Raw genomic sequence first — 18,146 nt, forward strand, 5'->3', positions numbered from 1 at the left:
TTAGTAGCATTCAAAAGGATAAATTATGCCTTGGCTGGTGTGGCTCAGTGGATTGAGTGCCGGCTTGTGAACCAAAGGGTTGCTGGTTTGATTCCCAGGCAGGACACATGCCTGGGTTGCTGGCCAGGTCCCCAGTAGGGGTGGTGTGCAAGAGGCAACCACACATTGATGTTTCTCTCCTTATCTTTCTCCTTCCCCCTCTCTAAAAATAAATAAATAAAATCTTTTTAAAAAAGAAAAGATAAATGTGGCACATTTTTAAAAGTGGAATAATATAGAGCAATAAAAAGAAATAAACTGTGATACAGCAGTATTTATGAGTTTTATAAGCAATGTTGGGAAAGAGAAACCCCACACAGAAAAACAGTCATACTGCACTATTAAACTGTAGTGTTATAATTCAGGATAGTGATTACCTTTCAGGAATACAACAGGGTTGTGATTAGAAGGGGGAGGAATTTTCGCACAGCATGTGAGACTTTTCCTCTCTGGCTCTCTCCTTTCCAGATTCTCCTTACTTTCCAGTGGTTGCTATGACCACACTGTATTTAGTGCTCAGGTCTCCGTCGTCTCCCCAGTGTATGGCAGTTCCTCGTTCTTTCTTTGTCTTTCAGGGTCCTGAAACTTTTGAAGAGCATACTACTTAGTTATTTTGTAGAGTATACCTCAATTAGGGTTTGGTTTTTCTCCTGGTTAACTCAAGTTTATGCAGAATTGGCAAAAATGTCATAAAAATGTGATTTTGTGCTTTCCTTGTTTTATGATATCAAAGGCATATGACATTGATGTTTTCAGAGTGGTGATGTTAATGTTGATCAGTTAGGGTGGTTTCTGCCAGATTTCTTTAGTGTAATGTTACTGTTTTCTCTTTGCAATTAATAATGAATCTTGCAGGGAGAGCCTTTGAGATTATATAAATATCTTGGTCATCCTAATTATTTTAGCATTGACCCATGATTCTTGCCTGCAGTGTTTCTATGGTGGTTGTCTAAAGGTGATTTTCTATTTCCATTATTTTTCTCCATTTTTATTCATTGGTGTTCTAGTCTAAGGAAGATCTGTGTCCCCTCTTCTCTGTTAATCATTTTTAACAGTATGAACACATGGATATCTGTGTAAATCGATGGGTTTTAATCCATTACTCTCATTATTTATTTTATTGCTCAAATTGTCCCACATGTAACCATTGGGAGATATTTCTAGTGTGCTCCCGTGTCCTTTCCAAATGTCCCCATCATTTTTGGAGCATTTCCATACTTTTTGTTATCACCAGATATTCTAGGCTCCTATTCTGTTTTCCCCACCCCAGAAATGGAGTCAGCTATTTCTTTATGGAGCCCTTATTCTTTTTTATCGGAGGATGGTGTTTGGAAATCAAGATTTGGAAACTAAACTTGATACTGCTGAGTATGATTACTTCTAGTTTCTGTCAATTTACAGAGCTAGGAAATATATGTATATTAACATGTACATACATACACACATTACTTTTTTAAAAAACCTCTTTCTATTTGTGTCTCTGTGTGTGTGCCGTCACTACCTCATTCTGATACCTTGATTCCAATTCAGCACCACAGGTTCATTCTCTTCTTCCCCCTTCCCTATTTTTACTTCTTTCTCCCACAGTGAGAAACCTGTCTCTCATCATCCACAATATATTGATTTATTTATTCTTAGTATGCACACACACAGTAGTCCCAGAATTGCTAACCCATGCCTTTGTGACCATATAATTTGTCATCTAAATTAAGACGCTTTTGAGAGAGAAAAGGGGCATTATGAATTATTTTTCAAGGACAACAGGTGTAAACTTACACTGTGTCAGGGAAACTGGGAGGTTATGGCTCCCTATGTACTATACTAATTTTTTATTATTATAGCTTATTTTTGCCCTTTCTCTTCTCTAGAGTCATAAATTTTCTTTTGAATGATCTAGAAATCACTCTTGAAAACTTACTGTGTCAAAAGCTGTTAAAATGGTGAACACAGTGATTTATATACTTAATAGAAAACATTCTCTGTGATCATAATAGACTGTTGTGGTGAAAATATTGAGTTCTTTAAAGATGGACCCAAGCAGCATTGCTATTCCCTGTTTTGTTTGGATCACTCCTGAGTTAGAATTGGAGTTTCTCAGGTTTCCCTTGAGAAGATTTTACTGCATTTAGTGCTTCAGAATTGTAAGTCTTAAAAAAGAATGTCGGCCAAAGAAATACTCATTTGAGATACTTGTCTGGTGGTTAATAACATTTCCCTGTTCAGGTGGACACACGCTTGCAAAATGGATTTGCTCCTGGGATGAAACTGGAGGTGATTGTGAAAACAGATCCTGAAACTTACTGGGTCGCCACCATCATTACCACCTGTGAGCAGTTGCTCCTCCTCCGCTATGATGGCTATGGGGAGGACCGGAGAGCAGACTTCTGGTGTGACATCAGGAAGGCTGACCTGTACCCCATTGGGTGGTGTCAGCAGAATAAGAAGACCCTCGAAGCCCCAGAAGGTAAAAAAATACTTTTCTGTCATTACGTAATATGATACTGCTGTAGGAAATCTTGTCCATAATCTTGAGGCTCCAAGCAAATAGGTTTTTCTCACTTTTTTGGATTAGCATTTTGAAGGAAAGTATAAGGAATAATGCATATTTTCTCATCTTTTAAAATTAATTGCTGTGTTCCATAAAGCCTCAGGCTTTTGTAACACTCCCTGGAGCATCATTTACTTACTCCATGAGGCTGTGAGGCACTCTGAGTGTGAGAATTGTAGGACTGGCTGTCTTCAGGTACATTGGGCCAGATCGATTCTCTTTTTTGACTTTATCATCCTCTCTCCTACAAGTGATCTGGGATTTAGGATCTTTAAAATGAATCAACTGAAGCTTTCTTTCAGAACAGAGCACTACTGGGAGTAGAATCCAAATCCAGCAAGACAGAGACAATAGGACAAAAGAAAGAGAAGGGTCATATAAAGGTGGAGAAAGGAAAGAGACTGCAGATTTAAGAAAATACCAGACCTTACATGTTTTTCTTTCAACTTTTTAGTTTGATATAATTTTAGGTTTATAGAAAAGTTGCAAAAATAGTATAGAAGATTCTTGGAGACTTTGCTAAGTTTCCCTAAATGATGACATTTTACCCAATTTACCTTATCCTTCTCCCTTCGTCCCTTCCTCCCTCCCTCTCTTTTCCTCTCACTTCCATGTCACAAACATACCTGTATGCATGTGCATGCTTTTTAAAAGAGCCATTTGAGTCCATGGTAGACATCATGCCTTTTACTCCTAAGTACTTTAATGTTCTCCTAAAAACAAGGACATTCATGAACGTAGTAAAATAACAAAATCAGGAAATCAACTTAGGTATATACTATTATTTAATCTGTATACCATACTCAGTTTTTACCAATAACATTTCTATTCTCGATCATGTGTTGCATTCAGTTGTCATGTCTCATAAGATTTTCATCTGGAGCAGCTCTTCGAGCTTTCTTTGTCTTTCATGACTTTGACATTTTTGAAAGGTACAGGCCTATATTCCCAATAATGTTCATTATGCATAGGGCCAATAATACGCATTATGCCCCGTTTCTTTTCCTGGTCCAGGGTTCAGTCCAGGGTTATATGTTGCATTTGGTTTTCATGTCTTTTTAGTTTACTTAACCTTCCTTTGTCTTTCTTGGTGTTGATTTTTGAAGAATACAGGTCAGTTACTTTTTTAGTCTGTTGCACAGTTTGGGTTCATCTGATGTTTCCTTAGATTCAGATCATGCGCTTTTCCTACGTAGGAAAAATGCAGAAGGGATGCTGTGTCCTTCTAGAATATCTTATCAGGGGACACATACTGTTGGTTTGTCCTATAACTGGTGGTGCTAACTTTCATCGCTTGATTAAGTTGGTATACACCAGGTTTTTCTACCATAAAATTGCTTTGACCCTTTTAAATTAATAAGTGTCTTGTGGGAAGATACTTTCACATTATATAAATATCCCATTTCTCTTCAAACTTTTTCACCCACTATTTTAGCATCCATTGATAATTTTTATCTGAAATAATTATCACACTAATGATTACCAAGTAGTTTTTTCCTAATTTTTCTACATTTCATAATTGGCTTTATACTATAGAAAGAGCTTTCCCTTTTCTTCCATTTACACACATACACTTCCAATGTATGTGTGTAGTTACATATATATGAGGTCTCTCTGGAAAAAGTCTAGTCATTGTTCATATAATGAGAACAGTTTGCCCCACATCAACGTAACGTGGCAGCCAAAGAGAGTGGATTGGAATGCTCACGCGTGAACAAGGATGACTTTACTGTACTAGTCAGTGGGGGCAGTAGATGCTGTTGAGTGAGCAAGTGCGCTGTGTGGCTGTTGCATTCAAAATTACCATGCAAGTAGAGCAACACATCCGCATCAAATTTTGTGTTAAGCTTAAACATTCCTCCATGGAAACTATTCAGATGATTCAGAAGGCCAGAGCTATGGGCACCTGGTGATTGGCAGCTTCATCAAGACAACGTGCCTGCTCATGGTTCATGTCTTGTGCAGAGTTTTTTGGTGAAAGAGCAAATCATCCAGGTGACTCATGACTCAGTCCTCCACAGTCCAGATTTGGCATACCCTGTGACTTCTGGCTTTTCCCCAAACTAAAATGACCTTTGAACAGGACGAGATTTCAGACCATTGATGAGATTCAAGAGAATACGATAAGGCAGCTGATGGCGATTGGGAGAACTGTGTGAGGTTCCAAGGTGCCTACTGTGAAGGGGACTGAGGCATCATTGTCCTATGTGCAGTGTTTCTTGTATAATGTATCTTCTTCAATAAATGTCTCTATTGTTCACGTTACATGTCTGGATACCTTCTGGACATACCTCATATGTCAGTGTGGACTCATGATTATTTTATTTAATGGGTTATAATCCTTTGCTATCTTATTTATTTTGATACTCAGATTGTCTGAGATTTGGCCAGTGGGTACTTCTTCAAACTGGCTAACGTGTCCTTTATGTTCCTATATTCTTCAAGTAGTTTTATCCCTGAAATTAGCCATTTTTTCCCCAAGAAATCTTGGTTCCTTTTGGTGAAGAATGAATGGTATTTAGAAGTGAGGATCTGGGTGTTAGTATTCTGGGATGTCAGGGAGCTTCTGTTCAACCATATTTTTAACATTTTGTGAAAATACAGTGTAAGGAAGATCGAGGCATGAAACTATCTGGCCCAGCATCTCATTTTAAGAGTACTATAGGAAAATTCATCTCCTTTTAATTTTAACAAGAGACAGTGATTTCAGCTGAATCTCATAAAAGGTTATTAAAAAAGAGAGAGAAAAGGGTAGAATAAAATTCTTCCAGAGAAACAGAACTACAAAAGAGATAAACACTGTGTCAGATAAAAAAGAAAATTAGCCCTGACTGGTATGGCTCAGTGGATTGGGCGCTGTCCTGCAAACCAAAAGGTTGCTGATTTGGTTCCCGGTCAGGGCATCTGCCTGGGTTGTGGGCTGGGTCCCCAGTTGGGGGCCTTTGAGAGGCAACCAATTAATGTTCCTCTTCCTCTCTTTCTTCCTCTATTCTCCTCTCTCTAAAAAATAAATAAAATCTTTAAAGAAAAAAAAATTAAAACAAGCTAAAAGAAAGTAATAGCCCTTTTTGCGCTACCCAGAAAGAGTCCCTTGCAGCATTGCTCTTGGTTCCTACACATCTTTTTTTAAATATCTTTTTTAAAAAATGATTTATACAGAGGGGAAGGGGGGGAGAAAGGGAGAGGAACATCAATGTGTGGTTGCCTCTCATGTGCCTCCCACTGGGGACCTGGCCCACAACCCAGTCAGGTGCCCTGACTGGGAATCAAACCAGGCACTCAATCCCCTGAGCCACACGAGCCAGGGTATGTTCCTTCATGTCTTAAAGGGACACTTCCACAATGTCCAGAGCTCTTGATGTCCTGCAAATGAAGGATGAGGTTTTCCTCAAATTCCTTGCAGCAAGAACCCACTTAGGTGGCACCAATCTTGATTTCCAAAAGAAACATTACAGCTACAAAAGGAAGAGTGATGGTATCTATACTATAGATCTGAAGAGAACCTGGGAGAAGCTTTGCTCGCAGCTCGTGCCATTGTTGCCATTGAAAACACTGCTGTCGTCAGTGTCATACTGTCCAGTACTGGCCAGTGAGCTGTGCTGAAGTTTGCTGCTGCCACTGGAGCCAGTGCTGTTGGTGTTACTTCACTCCTGGAACCCTCACTAACCAGATCCAGGCCACCTGCTTGGAGCTGAGGCTTTTGGTAGTTACTGTTCCCAGGGCTGACCGCCAGCTTCTCACAGAGGCATCTTACGTTAACCTGCATAGCACTGCTCTGTGTAACATAGACTCTCCTCTTGCTACGTGAACATTGTCATCCTTTGTAATGAGGGGGCTCACTCAGTGGGTCTGATGTACTGGGTACTGGCCCAGGAAGTTCTGTGCATGTGTGGCACTGTCTCCCATAAACACCCCTGGGAGTCACGTCTGATCTCTAAATCTACAGAGATTCTGAAGAGACTGAAAAGGAAGAGCAAGCTGCAGTTGAAGACACTTTGACCAAGGAGGCGTTTCAGGGTGCATGAACTACTCCAGCTCCTGAGTTCACTGCTGCGCAACCTGAGGTTGCAGACTAGTCTGAAGGCAGGCAGGTGCCCTCTGTGCCTTCAGCAATTTCCTTCTGAAGACTGGAGCACTCGGCTGACACTGAAGACTGGTCTGCAGCCCCCACTGTGCAGACCACCTAATGGGTGGGGGCAACCACCTCATGTTCTTAGGCTATTCTTCCATAAGCTCTTAAACAAAATGGAAATAAGGTTAATGAAAAATAAACAGTTAATGGAAAATAAGCAGTTAAAAAAAAAAGTAACAATGATAGAAGCAGTGGGAAATCACATGAGTAAAATTTATTAAAATTCAGAAATGAGATGATTGGAGAAAAGGAAGATTTTAAAAATAGGAAAAGTACAAGTTAGCGCAGAACTGGAAATTAAAAAATATTAGAAATGAAGACTAAGGTAAAATGAACACAGGAATAAATCAATCATGGATAATATCTGAAGAGAAATAAAAGAAGAAAAAGAGAAAAAAATAAAATAAGAAAGAAATGAAGAAAGGAATATAAAGGACTTGGGAAAATAATATAGATAGGCAAAAAATAGAAGTCCCTGAAGAAGAAAACCAAAACAATGAAACAATAAAATACTGTAAACTGTAATGCAAGAAAACTTTACTAAAATAAAATAGGACTTGAAATACTTATAGAAAGGGCTCAATGTGTACATGGGAGAATTAGACAAGAACAGCAACATCAAGAGGTGTTCTAATGAAATTATTGAACTTTAAAGCAAAAAGTAATCCCTTGGTTATTTAGATTAATTGATAATAATGCTTTATGCCAAAAGACAATAGGGTAACATTTGAAAAATTCATTGGAAGAAAATATGAAGCCAGGATTTTATATCTAGCTAAACTGAACTTCAGGCATAAAAGCCATATGCAAACTGTTATGATGTAAAGATTCAAGGAATATTGTTCCCATGAACCCTTCCTAAGAAATGCACTAAAGAATGAGCTTCAGAAAACCAAATGACTGAAGAAACATTAGCATAAGAACTGTTATGAAAAATTAAATATATGTTTAACTATAGAACTTAGAACTAAATGGTGGTTGTAAGGGAGGTGGTATAGATTGTAATGGCTACATGTTCTGACAATATAAATAGAATATAACTAAGAAATATGGGACAGCAGTGTCCCCACTGTCATATGCATGTCATATGCATGGTATAAGCTCACTCATTGCCTTTAAAAAAAAATAGCTTTATTGCTGAATAGTTTAACTAATTGCCTTTTAAATGTTAACTGGGAGTAAAAGCCTATTACTTGAAATGAGATGCTAAAGAAGAGGAGAAAAAAGAGGTTATAGCTAACTTGAGTATTGTTTATAGAACAAAGAAAGAGAAAGTAGTCCAAAAATAGAGACAACTAAAGTGTTATATATAAAGGTAACCAGAAGAATAAAACACAAACCATTCTAAATGCAGATGGATTTAAAAAAAAGTATATGTTCAAATAAAATAGATCACATTGTGAAAGACTGTAATACACAACAATTTATATAATATTTAACAATAAGACAGAATTGAGGCCATATATATTAATAATACCAGTAAATGTGAATGGACTTATATTAAAAATAAAAAACAATTTAAGTTGGCTCATAAGACAAAACTTAATTCTGTGTCATATACAGGAAACATCATACCTAAATGGACGGATTCTGAAAGGATATAAGTATAGACAAAGATACATAGACAAATGCAAATAGAAAAGAAAGAAGGAGTCTCAGTCTGATGTCTGACATAGGTGGACTTGAGATCAGATGCATTACAGGAGACAAAGAAGGATACTTTATAGTGGTAAGCTACAGTCAGTGGTAAAAGGAGACAGGGACCATCTATATATAGCCAGGGAGTGTTCTCTAGTATATCTTGTTTTATGAAAAAAGAAAAATGTGTACGGGATGAAGGAGGAGGAGAACATACATGAATATGAACATGTTGTCGTTTGCTAACTCCTCCAGATCTAGTTGGAAAGATTCCCCTGGCTGGTGTGGCTCAGTGGGTTGAGCACTGGCCTGTGAACAGAAAGGTCACTGGTTTGATTACCGATCAGGGCACATGCCTGGGTTGCAGGCCAGGTCCCCAGCATGTGAGAGGCAGCTGATCATGTTCCTCTCTTTCTCTTTCTCTCTACCTTTCCCTCTCTCTTAAAAAAATAAATAAAATCTTTAAAAAAAAGAAAAGGTTGGCCATGAAGTGACAGTTGTTGAATCTCTGTGCAAGAGGATTCATTATACTGTGTTCTCTACTTTTATATGTATTTGAAAATCTCCATTATAAAAAATAAACTAGGTAACTTTTGGATAAATTATATTAACAGGGACTTGGGGCTATTCCCCTTGTTTTGCATACAACTCTTATTAAACTAACCAGAAAGTAGCTCTATCTAGGAGGATTTTTGTCTCAAGCTCTCAAAGAAACAGTTGCTGAACTCTTAGATATTAAAATGATCTACACACCTGTAAACCATTTTCACTGGTTTAATTTGTCTGTATTCTGCTTAGTTTCTCTGTGTTCTGTGGCTGACATGAGTAAATCACTCATTTTATTACCTTATCTAGGCATCAGAGATAAGGTTTCTGACTGGGATGAGTTCCTGCGGCAGACTCTGACGGGAGCATGTAGTCCTCCTGTTCCGCTGCTAGAGGGCGTGAGTATTATTGCTTGCAGAATCAGCGTGGGAAACCCTCCCAATCTTTAGTGATACTTATTCTGTATCTAGGAATCTTAAAATTGGTTACTCGTTCACTACCCTAAGGCAAATAAGCATTTTTACTACAGATGTAGGCAAGGGTATTGGGAGGTTTGAACTTAACCCTGAAAGGTTACAAACCGTTGGCTTGCTCAGTGCCTAAACTGCAGAGGTGTCCAACCTTTTGGAGTCTCTGTGCCACACTGGAAGAAGAGTTATTTTGGGCCACCCATTAAATACATTGCGACACATAATCACAAAAAAGCCTGTTTTAAATAAATTTACGATTTTATGTTGGACCACATTCACAACCATCCTGGGCTGCATGTAGCGTTACACACCCCTGGTCACTATTCTGAATTAGTTGCTAACACATAAAAATCTAGTTTTCCAGATTATTTTATACATCTGGGAATGTGGCATTTTTGGGCTCCCGCTCTGTAACTGAGTAGGGGTTGATTCTACTTTGAGGATGGGCATTTGTAACTCCCACGACGGGTGACGTGCGACTCCCTTTATTCCACCACTCAGGAGACAGTACGTCTATAGTACTACTACCACCTCCCTACTTTCAGCAGTCCTTTTCAATTATGTAGATTTTGAGCTTGTTAGTGATTGTAGATTTCTTGTTTTTATGAAATCAGTTTGTTGGTTACAACATTTCTAAGTTATGTTTTGTTACTTTCTGTCAGACTAGCATTATTCTTTGAGGCATATGTGAAATACAGTGTATGAAGTTTCCGGTTTCTCTACATCCTTGACAACACTTGTTATTCTCTTTTTGGTTAAAGCTATCCTAGTGAGTGTGATGTAGTATCTTATTTTGATTTAGGGAAATCACTTTTCCCTAATGACTAATGATGTTGAGGATTTTTCTTATGTACTTATTGTGATTTGTGGGGTTTTTTTTGAAAACTGTCTTTGCTCATTTTAAGAATTCCTTATAAATTCTGGTTGCAAGTCCTATCAGATAGATGATTTCCAGAGTTATCTCCAATTATGTGGATTATCTTTTCACTTTCTTGATATCATTTGCAGCATAAAAGGTTTTTTTTATTTTGATATTGTCCAATTTATCTGTTTTTCTTTTTCTTTTTGCTTATGCTTTTGATGTCATATTTAAATAAGAAGGCTATGCTTGACCCAAGGTCATGAACATTTACTCTCATGTTTTCTTCCAAGGTTTTTTTTTAATAGTTTTAGCTCGTATGTTTACTTCTGTGATCAACTTAACATTCCCCTGTAAAACTTGGTGAGCATTCTATTTCAGGCTAATCTTTATATGGTATATCTGACTCATTTCATTATGTTTAAGCAAGGGCTTGGCGCATACTAAACATTCAGCAAAATTTGGATGAGTGAGTGAAATCATGAACAAATGAGTTAATAAAATCCTATGCTGCATTGACCTTGATTCTGCCTTTCTGATCTTTAGCTGTCAATGGGTTTTTCCATTTGTTCATATGTTCTTTTGCCTATAAGAATATGTGTCAAAAAAAAAAGAATATGTAAGTGTCACAGAGCAGTTCTTATTAGAAAAAAATGTAAGTTTGAATATTAAGAAATGGTTATGTGATTATGACGTACTAACAAACACAAATTGAAAAACAGTATAAGGTGCTCCCTTTAAAAAAAATAAGTGTTAAAAAGAAAATAGAAGTGAGAGAGTGAGAGATACAGACTTGTGTGCAGAAAACCCAGTCTCAAAGAATTTGTGCCAAAGTGTTCATTGTGTTTTTTCTTGAAAGTGGGGTTGTGGGGGATTTTGACTTTTGTTGTTCGATTTTTTTCTTTGACGATCATATTTGCTTTTACAATTAGAGACTAATGATGGTGTTTTAAAAATCCTTACTAGATGAAACTATATAACATAGTTCTAGAAGTAGAGATCTGTTAGAGTAGTCATTGCATTATAGGTAGACTTTTTAAAAAACGAACATTTTTATATCACCTACAAATAACACTATAGGGTCTTGTATGGTATTAGACAATTCAATGTCACTGGACTTAAATGGGTAAAAATATAAAGGCTAGTTTGAGGTTATTTAAAACTTGACTTTTAAAAATATTATGTTAACTTCTCTTATTTAATCATTTCACCTTTTTTACTTATAGCTTCGTAATGGGAGGAATCCTTTAGATCTCATTGCTCCAGGTTCCAGGCTAGAATGTCAAGCTTTCCAGGACTCTTTAAGCGCTTGGATTGTTACTGTAGTAGAAAACATTGGGGGAAGGCTGAAGCTGCATTACGAAGGCCTTGAAAGTTCTGACAATTTTGAGCATTGGTTGTATTACTTGGATCCATTTCTTCATCACATTGGTTGGGCAGCTCAACAGGGATATGAACTTCAGCCGCCATTAGGTAAAGAGTAATATAACATTAAACTACTACATTATTGTTACTATATTTTATTAATATTTATGAGACTGAGAAATTCATTATTCTGCATATTACAAAAGCCTTTGTTACCTTGCATGATAGAAATATTGCAAAAAAAAGTATATGGAGTTACTGAATTAAATACCTCTTTTTCTTGTAGTTTTATTGCTTTTGTAACTTTCCACAGATACCGATATACATACCTCATAGACTTCTGCCCCACTTCAGACTGACCTCTTACCAAAAATTAAAGAAAAATTCCCTAGGTAGCATTCATACAGGTACAGGAGTGGGACAGATCTTGGGTTCAAAGCACATTATTGATTAAGAGATTATAGCTGGAGTTTCTGTTTAAATCAACTTGCCTTTGGTGTTATGTGCCCCAGTTTGGATGTTGTACTGTATTATCTGTGGGCTACGGTAGTCCTTACGCTCTCACTGTAGGCATTTTCACCATACTTCACTCTCCGGGCTCGGAACAGAGGAGGCAAGGCACTGAAGTGAAAGCGCGGGTTCTTTTGAGTGAAGATAGTATAAGTGGGCTTGAACCCTTTTCTTTTCCCAATGGAAATTGACTTTTTTATTTATGTGAATGCTTTCAGAATAGTTATTAAGTGTGTAAGTTCTGTGATTATTTAAAATTACCTGTCTTGTTTTACTGAAGCCATCAGACATCTGAAAAATGAAACTGAGTGGCAAATGATTTTGGCTAAAGTGAAAGAGGAGGAGGAAGAACCATTACCATCTTACTTATTTAAGGTAAATGCAAAAACAAGTAGCGTAAAGCAATTTGAAGGGGGTGCAAAGCATCAAATAGCCCCCGGAGCCAGTGAGAGTGCCGTGGCATAAGAAGGAGAGGAGAGGTTTGAAGTCTGGAATGATGGTCGTCCTTTCTAAAAGTAGTCGAGGTTATCTGCGAAAGTTCTCTTAAATCATTTTGAGACTTTTCTGCTCTTTAAAAATTAAAAAAAAATTATTTTTAGGTTATGGCTGACACTATTATTTTAGTTTCAGGTGCACAGCATAGTGGTTAGACATTTATGTAACTTACAAAGTGATTACCCTGATAAGTCTAGTACCCACCTGGCACCGTACATAGTTATTACAGTATTATTGACTGGATTCCCTATGCTGTACTTCACATACCTGTAACTGTTTTATAACTGGCAATTTGTACTTCTTACTACTTCTTTTCTACTATTAACTGCATGGCCTTGACTTGTTATTAAATAAACTTATTTTTCCTTCATGTAGCCTTTATGTTCCAAATGTGGAGAGTAGGGGTGCCTCCTGTGGTTTTACTCCTGAATAATTCTTTTTTTAGGGAAGAAAATGATTAGATGATTTTCTAGAAGCTAGACAGTTTCACTATTTTAATTAGGAGTAGTATTCAGCTATATGTAAGTATAAAATTAATGTGAGAATACTCTATTTTTATTCCCTCTTCAGGACAAACAAGTGATTGGTACGCATTCATTCTCTGTAAATATGAAATTGGAAGCTGTGGATCCCTGGTCTCCTTTTGGGATCTCCCCTGCTACAGTTGTTAAGGTAAAATGGGGGCAACTTTCTTGGTAAGAATTCCTGTCAGGGTGACTGGTTTAGGAAATTGGTAGTATTTTGATTTCAGACTTTCCTAATTCAACCATTGTTTTTTTCTAAGCTGTGAAACTAGAATTACTTCTGTACACATTTTATATGTGTACTGTCCAATTCTCTGTGGCCCATTCCTTCTTCTGAACTTGGTTGCCCCAACTGACCAAAGCCTGAGCACCAGAGTAGAGGGGCATGTTTTTTGAGGGGCAGGCCTAGCTGTAGTAGAGGAGTTTAACTGGCAGGTAGGCCATGGTACCAGAAAAGTATAGAGGTGGGCAGGGTCATCAGTGTCCAACTTGGTGCAGAGCTCCTTGAGCTGAGGAGATGTGTGGGGAGCAGGTGACTAGTGTCGCAGGATCTGCCAATTGGATTGCTCCAGCCATGGATTCAGATTCAGACTTTAATCTTTTGAAAGACTGACAAAAGTAAGGCTCTTATTAGGAGTAACCACAAGAACTGGGCAGGTTGTCAAGGCTCAGTTACTCAGTTACTAGAACTGAAGCATAAAGGAGAGGATTTCAGTTAAAAACTCATTTACTGAAAGTAGAACCAACAGTCAAGTACGACTAGAGGAATAGTTGTTTTGATGCTGAGTCATCCAGTCTGTTGAGATTTAAAGTTCCCTTGCCTTGGAAGAAGATTATTCTTAGAACAAGGAGGGATTCTGAACCTTCAGTGGGGTCAGAAGACCCTAACTGGAGGCTGAGAGCTGTGGGATTGGAGGGAACCAGAGGTTCATAAAACCTCTTCTGCACTTGAATCTAGGCTAGGATCTGAAAATCTAATATACCTGTGTACTTGACTCCTCACTAATCCTAAGCTAAACTTTGTTTGGGGCCATAATACTTGGATTTGAATCTAGGTTCTGCTTGTTTCTTGCTGTGTAACATGGGGCAAGTTATTTAACCTCTTTTAAACTTAGTTTCTTTATCTGCAAAATGAGGTTGATAACGGTGCCTGCCTTGTTAGATTGTTAGGAAGATTAAAATTGAATTAATACATGAAAACATTAAATTAAAACAGTGCCTGACACAGATAACATTTATTGAGTATGTAGTAGTAGTATTAATACCCAGTGTAGCTGTGAACTCTTTTTTTGTAACATGTTTGGCTCTGCCAAGGACTGACGTGTGTGTGTGCACACACATGCACACAAAACCATTCATCTATTTTGTCAATTAAATTGTATGTACAGGTGTTTGATGAGAAGTACTTTCTGGTGGAAATGGATGACTGGCGACCGGAGAATCGTACAAGGCGATCTTTTGTGTGTCATGTCGCTAGCCCCGGTATTTTCCCTGTGCAGTGGAGTCTGAAGAATGGTTTACACATTAGCCCCCCTCCTGGTATGCACTCATTCTTTTTTGAATTGTTTATGAGGAACTTTCCCTGGAAATGAGATTTATCAGGTGGAATTACCTTTATCTTTTGTCCTTCTCTCTCTTCATGCCCCAGCCTATCCTTAACATTTTGGGAGCCCAAGACAAGTATAAATGAAGGCCTAGATTTTATATACTTACATATTTGAAAATTATAAATTAAGTTGAACTATTTAATGAAGTATGTTCCGTCCTCCTACCTTGACAAATGCATGTTCATGACAACTTGGGATCCCATGATAGTTCCTTCCATCACGATTCTGTGGGAGGTCACAGAGGAGTGGGAGTAGAGATGTTAGAGCCAGAGCTAGGGGGTAGATTATTGGTGGCTTTTAGGGTTCCGGGCCTCATCTTAGAGGGAGACTTATTGAGATTCCAGAAAAAGGTTTATAGTCAAGAGTAGGATGTAGAGAGATGGTGGATAGGAAGGTAGCAGCTCATTTTCAGGTGTTTGCAACTTGCAAAATAGAGTCTGTGACCTTTTAATCAAGGCTCATAAATATGACTTAGTTGAGCTTGAATGAATTTTTTTTTAATTCTCACCCGAGGGTATGTTTATTGATTTGAGAGAGAGAGAGGAAGGGGGAGAGAGAGATCAGCTGCCTCCCATAAGCACCCTGACTGGGGATTGAAACTACAACCTAGGTGTGTGCCCTGACCAGGATCAAACCCACCACCTTTTGGTGTATGGGACAACGCTCCAACCAACTGAACCGCCTGGCCAGGGCCTGAATGGAATTTTCAGCATTTTTTAACTTAGTATCTGGGAATGTCAGATGTTTATCTGATTTTTATGTCAACAAGCCAGATTTTTGGGCACTCTCCCAGAACCTTTGCCTTCCACTCAGCTTTCATTCATCCTACACTCATTTATGGGATGTTTGCTATGAACCAGGCATTGGGCTTGTCATTGGGGAGACAGAAGTGAGTACAACGCATTTCCTTCAAGGAGCAAATGAGGGAAAACAGTAACAGAGCCTCCCAGGTTCTCCTTTGTCAGTGAACGGAGAGTGGGAATACTTGCCTGGTGGTGATGGGGTGAAGGACGCATCTACAAGAGGAAGTTCTGTCTTGCAGGAAGGCTCGGGACATCCCAAGTTCTTTATCCTGCCTGCTACCTTTATGTGAAAAGAAAATCCAATTATTATTAAAGCTGTTGGAGCTTTTAGCATTGTTAAAGACAACTCAACAGTCTTTGTAAATAGAAAGAAAGTAGTGGAATATGTAATTGAAAATAGCAGGTAATTTGCTGTGAGGAATTGAGTTGAATGCAGGGGGAGAACAGGATACCAATCTCAGGTAGGCGCAATAGGTGATTGCAGGGGCTAGTTTGGTTGGAGGATGGCATAGGCTTGAGTAGCCTGCCCTGTGCCTGTGAGGTAATAAGCTCTGCAGAGCAGAGAGCAGCGTGGGCACAGCAGGCCCAGTCCGGCTCCTCGCACACAGTTACGGAGACTTCTTCTGGAAACCTTAATAGACTTAAGCAGAGAGTTAAGCTCAACTTTTTTTCTGAAATGAATTCATGATTCAGGTTATAAGACCATTGAGATTCTGTAAGGAATGAATCTGAAAACAGTGTCAAAAATATTGGATCTGTAGGAGCTAAGATATGTTTAAGGAAATAGCTTTATGAAAGAAAAAAAGTCTTTATTGATTAAATAGCACTGGTGTCTCTTTTCCTTTAGAGCCTAAGTCATAATAGAATTGATAATAAGTTTAGATTTGTTGGTACAAATCAAATCCAGTAATACCTGTCTTAAATTTTTTTGTAAGTTGCCAGTAACTAATCATAAAATACTGTTCAAAATAAATGCCTAGTTTGAAACACAAAAGGTTTAAAATTTATCCAAAGAATTACATTGTCATGTAGTTTGACCACATTTGCTCTATTTTATAAAATTAACAATGCTTTAGATTTGTGTTTCCCCCTCTCTAAAATGATCAGAGTCCCAAATTAGCAAAATTAAGAGTTATAAGTGGACCCTGGGCAGAGTGTAAAGCCGGGAAGCCTCGTGTGGAATGAGTCATTGTTCTTTGTCTCTACCTAGGCTATTCAGGCCAGGACTTTGATTGGGCCGACTACCTCAAACAGTGTGGTGCTGAAGCTGCTCCCCAGAGGTGCTTCCCTCAGGTGAGAAGCCCAACTCCTCAAGGCCACTGCTTTGGAACTGCTTCCTGTGCTTTCTATGATTGTTACTCTGAAGTCAGTCCTCTCACTCAACCCAAGTAATCATCTCGTTGATTGTAATACAGTGGTGCAAGGAAAAAGCCATTCACTTTGGAAGTTGTTTATTTAATTAGTATTTAAAGTTTATCAGTTTTATTTTTTGTTAGCTGAAGTGTAAATTTAAAATTTTAGTTCATAATTGTTTTTGATGGTTCAATAATATGAAAAAATATTAAGTGGAGAAAATTGTTAAACTTATTTAATAATGATATTATTGATATTAATATAATAATAAATAATTTATCAAAATAAAACAATGTACATGGTTTACAAATCCGAACAGCAGTAAAAAGCTTAGAACATAAAACAAAGCAGTTCTCTGTTCTGTCCCTTTCCATAGTCTCCCTTCCCACAAGTGCTCACTGCCTGTTCTTCTTACTGTTACTCTGATATATTTCTCATTTTCAAAATAATATGCTGCAGTCTTTTGAATCATTAATTTTAAACATGTCTATTGGTTGGACATTATGGTAAATAAGCAGTTAGCTAGTTTACATTACCTTTCTCCTCTGTCTTACCCCTACCACTAGCTCTTCTTTCTATTAGAGTTATATTACAATTTTTGGTTATGTCTGAATTGAGTATTTACATTATCATTTGCATTCAGATATTATTCACAGCTGAGTATTACAGTATTTTATGATTTTTTCCTTTTTAAATTTGTCCTTGTTTTTTATAGCTTAATTTTCTTTGTGTTATTGCTAGTTTACCACACCGTCTAGTAGCCTTCGTAACTATTTCCACAAAGGCAGTCATGTTAGGACATCTGTAATTCCCCTCATTTATGAAACACAATATTTGAGAGATGGGAGAGACATAGATAATATATTCAGAAATTCCCTTACCTGACTCTGTCAGACAGATAATTAGTGGGTTAATTGAAAGTCAGATGAATCAGGGAATCATCTTCCTGATGAAAGAGTCTATTTTAATTTATGATGTATAAATATGCATTCATTTGTTAATATTTTGGGTAATGCTTTTCCTTAGAGTATAGATTGTTAACTAGTGTTCCCTAGAGCTTTTTGTTATATAAACTGCACCTAACATAAACCCTGTGATTTTTTCAGTAGAATGACAAGTTTGATACTTTGAAACAATATGAACACAAAATTTTTAAGCAACCAACCATTTCTGCAGCTGTCTAAAGTTCCTCCACTAGCACGTATTGCTTTGTCTCCATCCACCTGGGAAATGGGCCCCGAGTGAGATGATTGTGTG

General features: G+C 37.7%; 1 protein-coding gene and 1 pseudogene across 8 annotated transcripts in view; both read left to right on the top strand.

Moving 5' to 3' along the window:
• Positions 1 to 18,146, top strand: part of SFMBT1 (Scm like with four mbt domains 1) — a 115,061-nt gene that overhangs the window by 73,958 nt on the left and 22,957 nt on the right. For all 8 annotated transcript variants that reach the window (XM_053929278.2, XM_053929281.2, XM_024556506.4 and 5 more), the window contains 7 exons: positions 2,263 to 2,503; positions 9,213 to 9,301; positions 11,459 to 11,705; positions 12,388 to 12,482; positions 13,173 to 13,274; positions 14,515 to 14,665; positions 16,747 to 16,829. In XM_053929278.2, coding sequence (XP_053785253.1) covers positions 2,263 to 2,503; positions 9,213 to 9,301; positions 11,459 to 11,705; positions 12,388 to 12,482; positions 13,173 to 13,274; positions 14,515 to 14,665; positions 16,747 to 16,829 — 1,008 coding nt within the window. The remainder of the gene's footprint in view (positions 1 to 2,262; positions 2,504 to 9,212; positions 9,302 to 11,458; positions 11,706 to 12,387; positions 12,483 to 13,172; positions 13,275 to 14,514; positions 14,666 to 16,746; positions 16,830 to 18,146) is intronic.
• On the top strand, positions 5,846 to 9,206 carry LOC123479369 (small ribosomal subunit protein uS2B-like; annotated as a pseudogene).

This window comes from Desmodus rotundus, chromosome 8 (assembly GCF_022682495.2).
Source record: "Desmodus rotundus isolate HL8 chromosome 8, HLdesRot8A.1, whole genome shotgun sequence".
NCBI classification, from domain to species: Eukaryota; Metazoa; Chordata; class Mammalia; order Chiroptera; family Phyllostomidae; genus Desmodus; species Desmodus rotundus.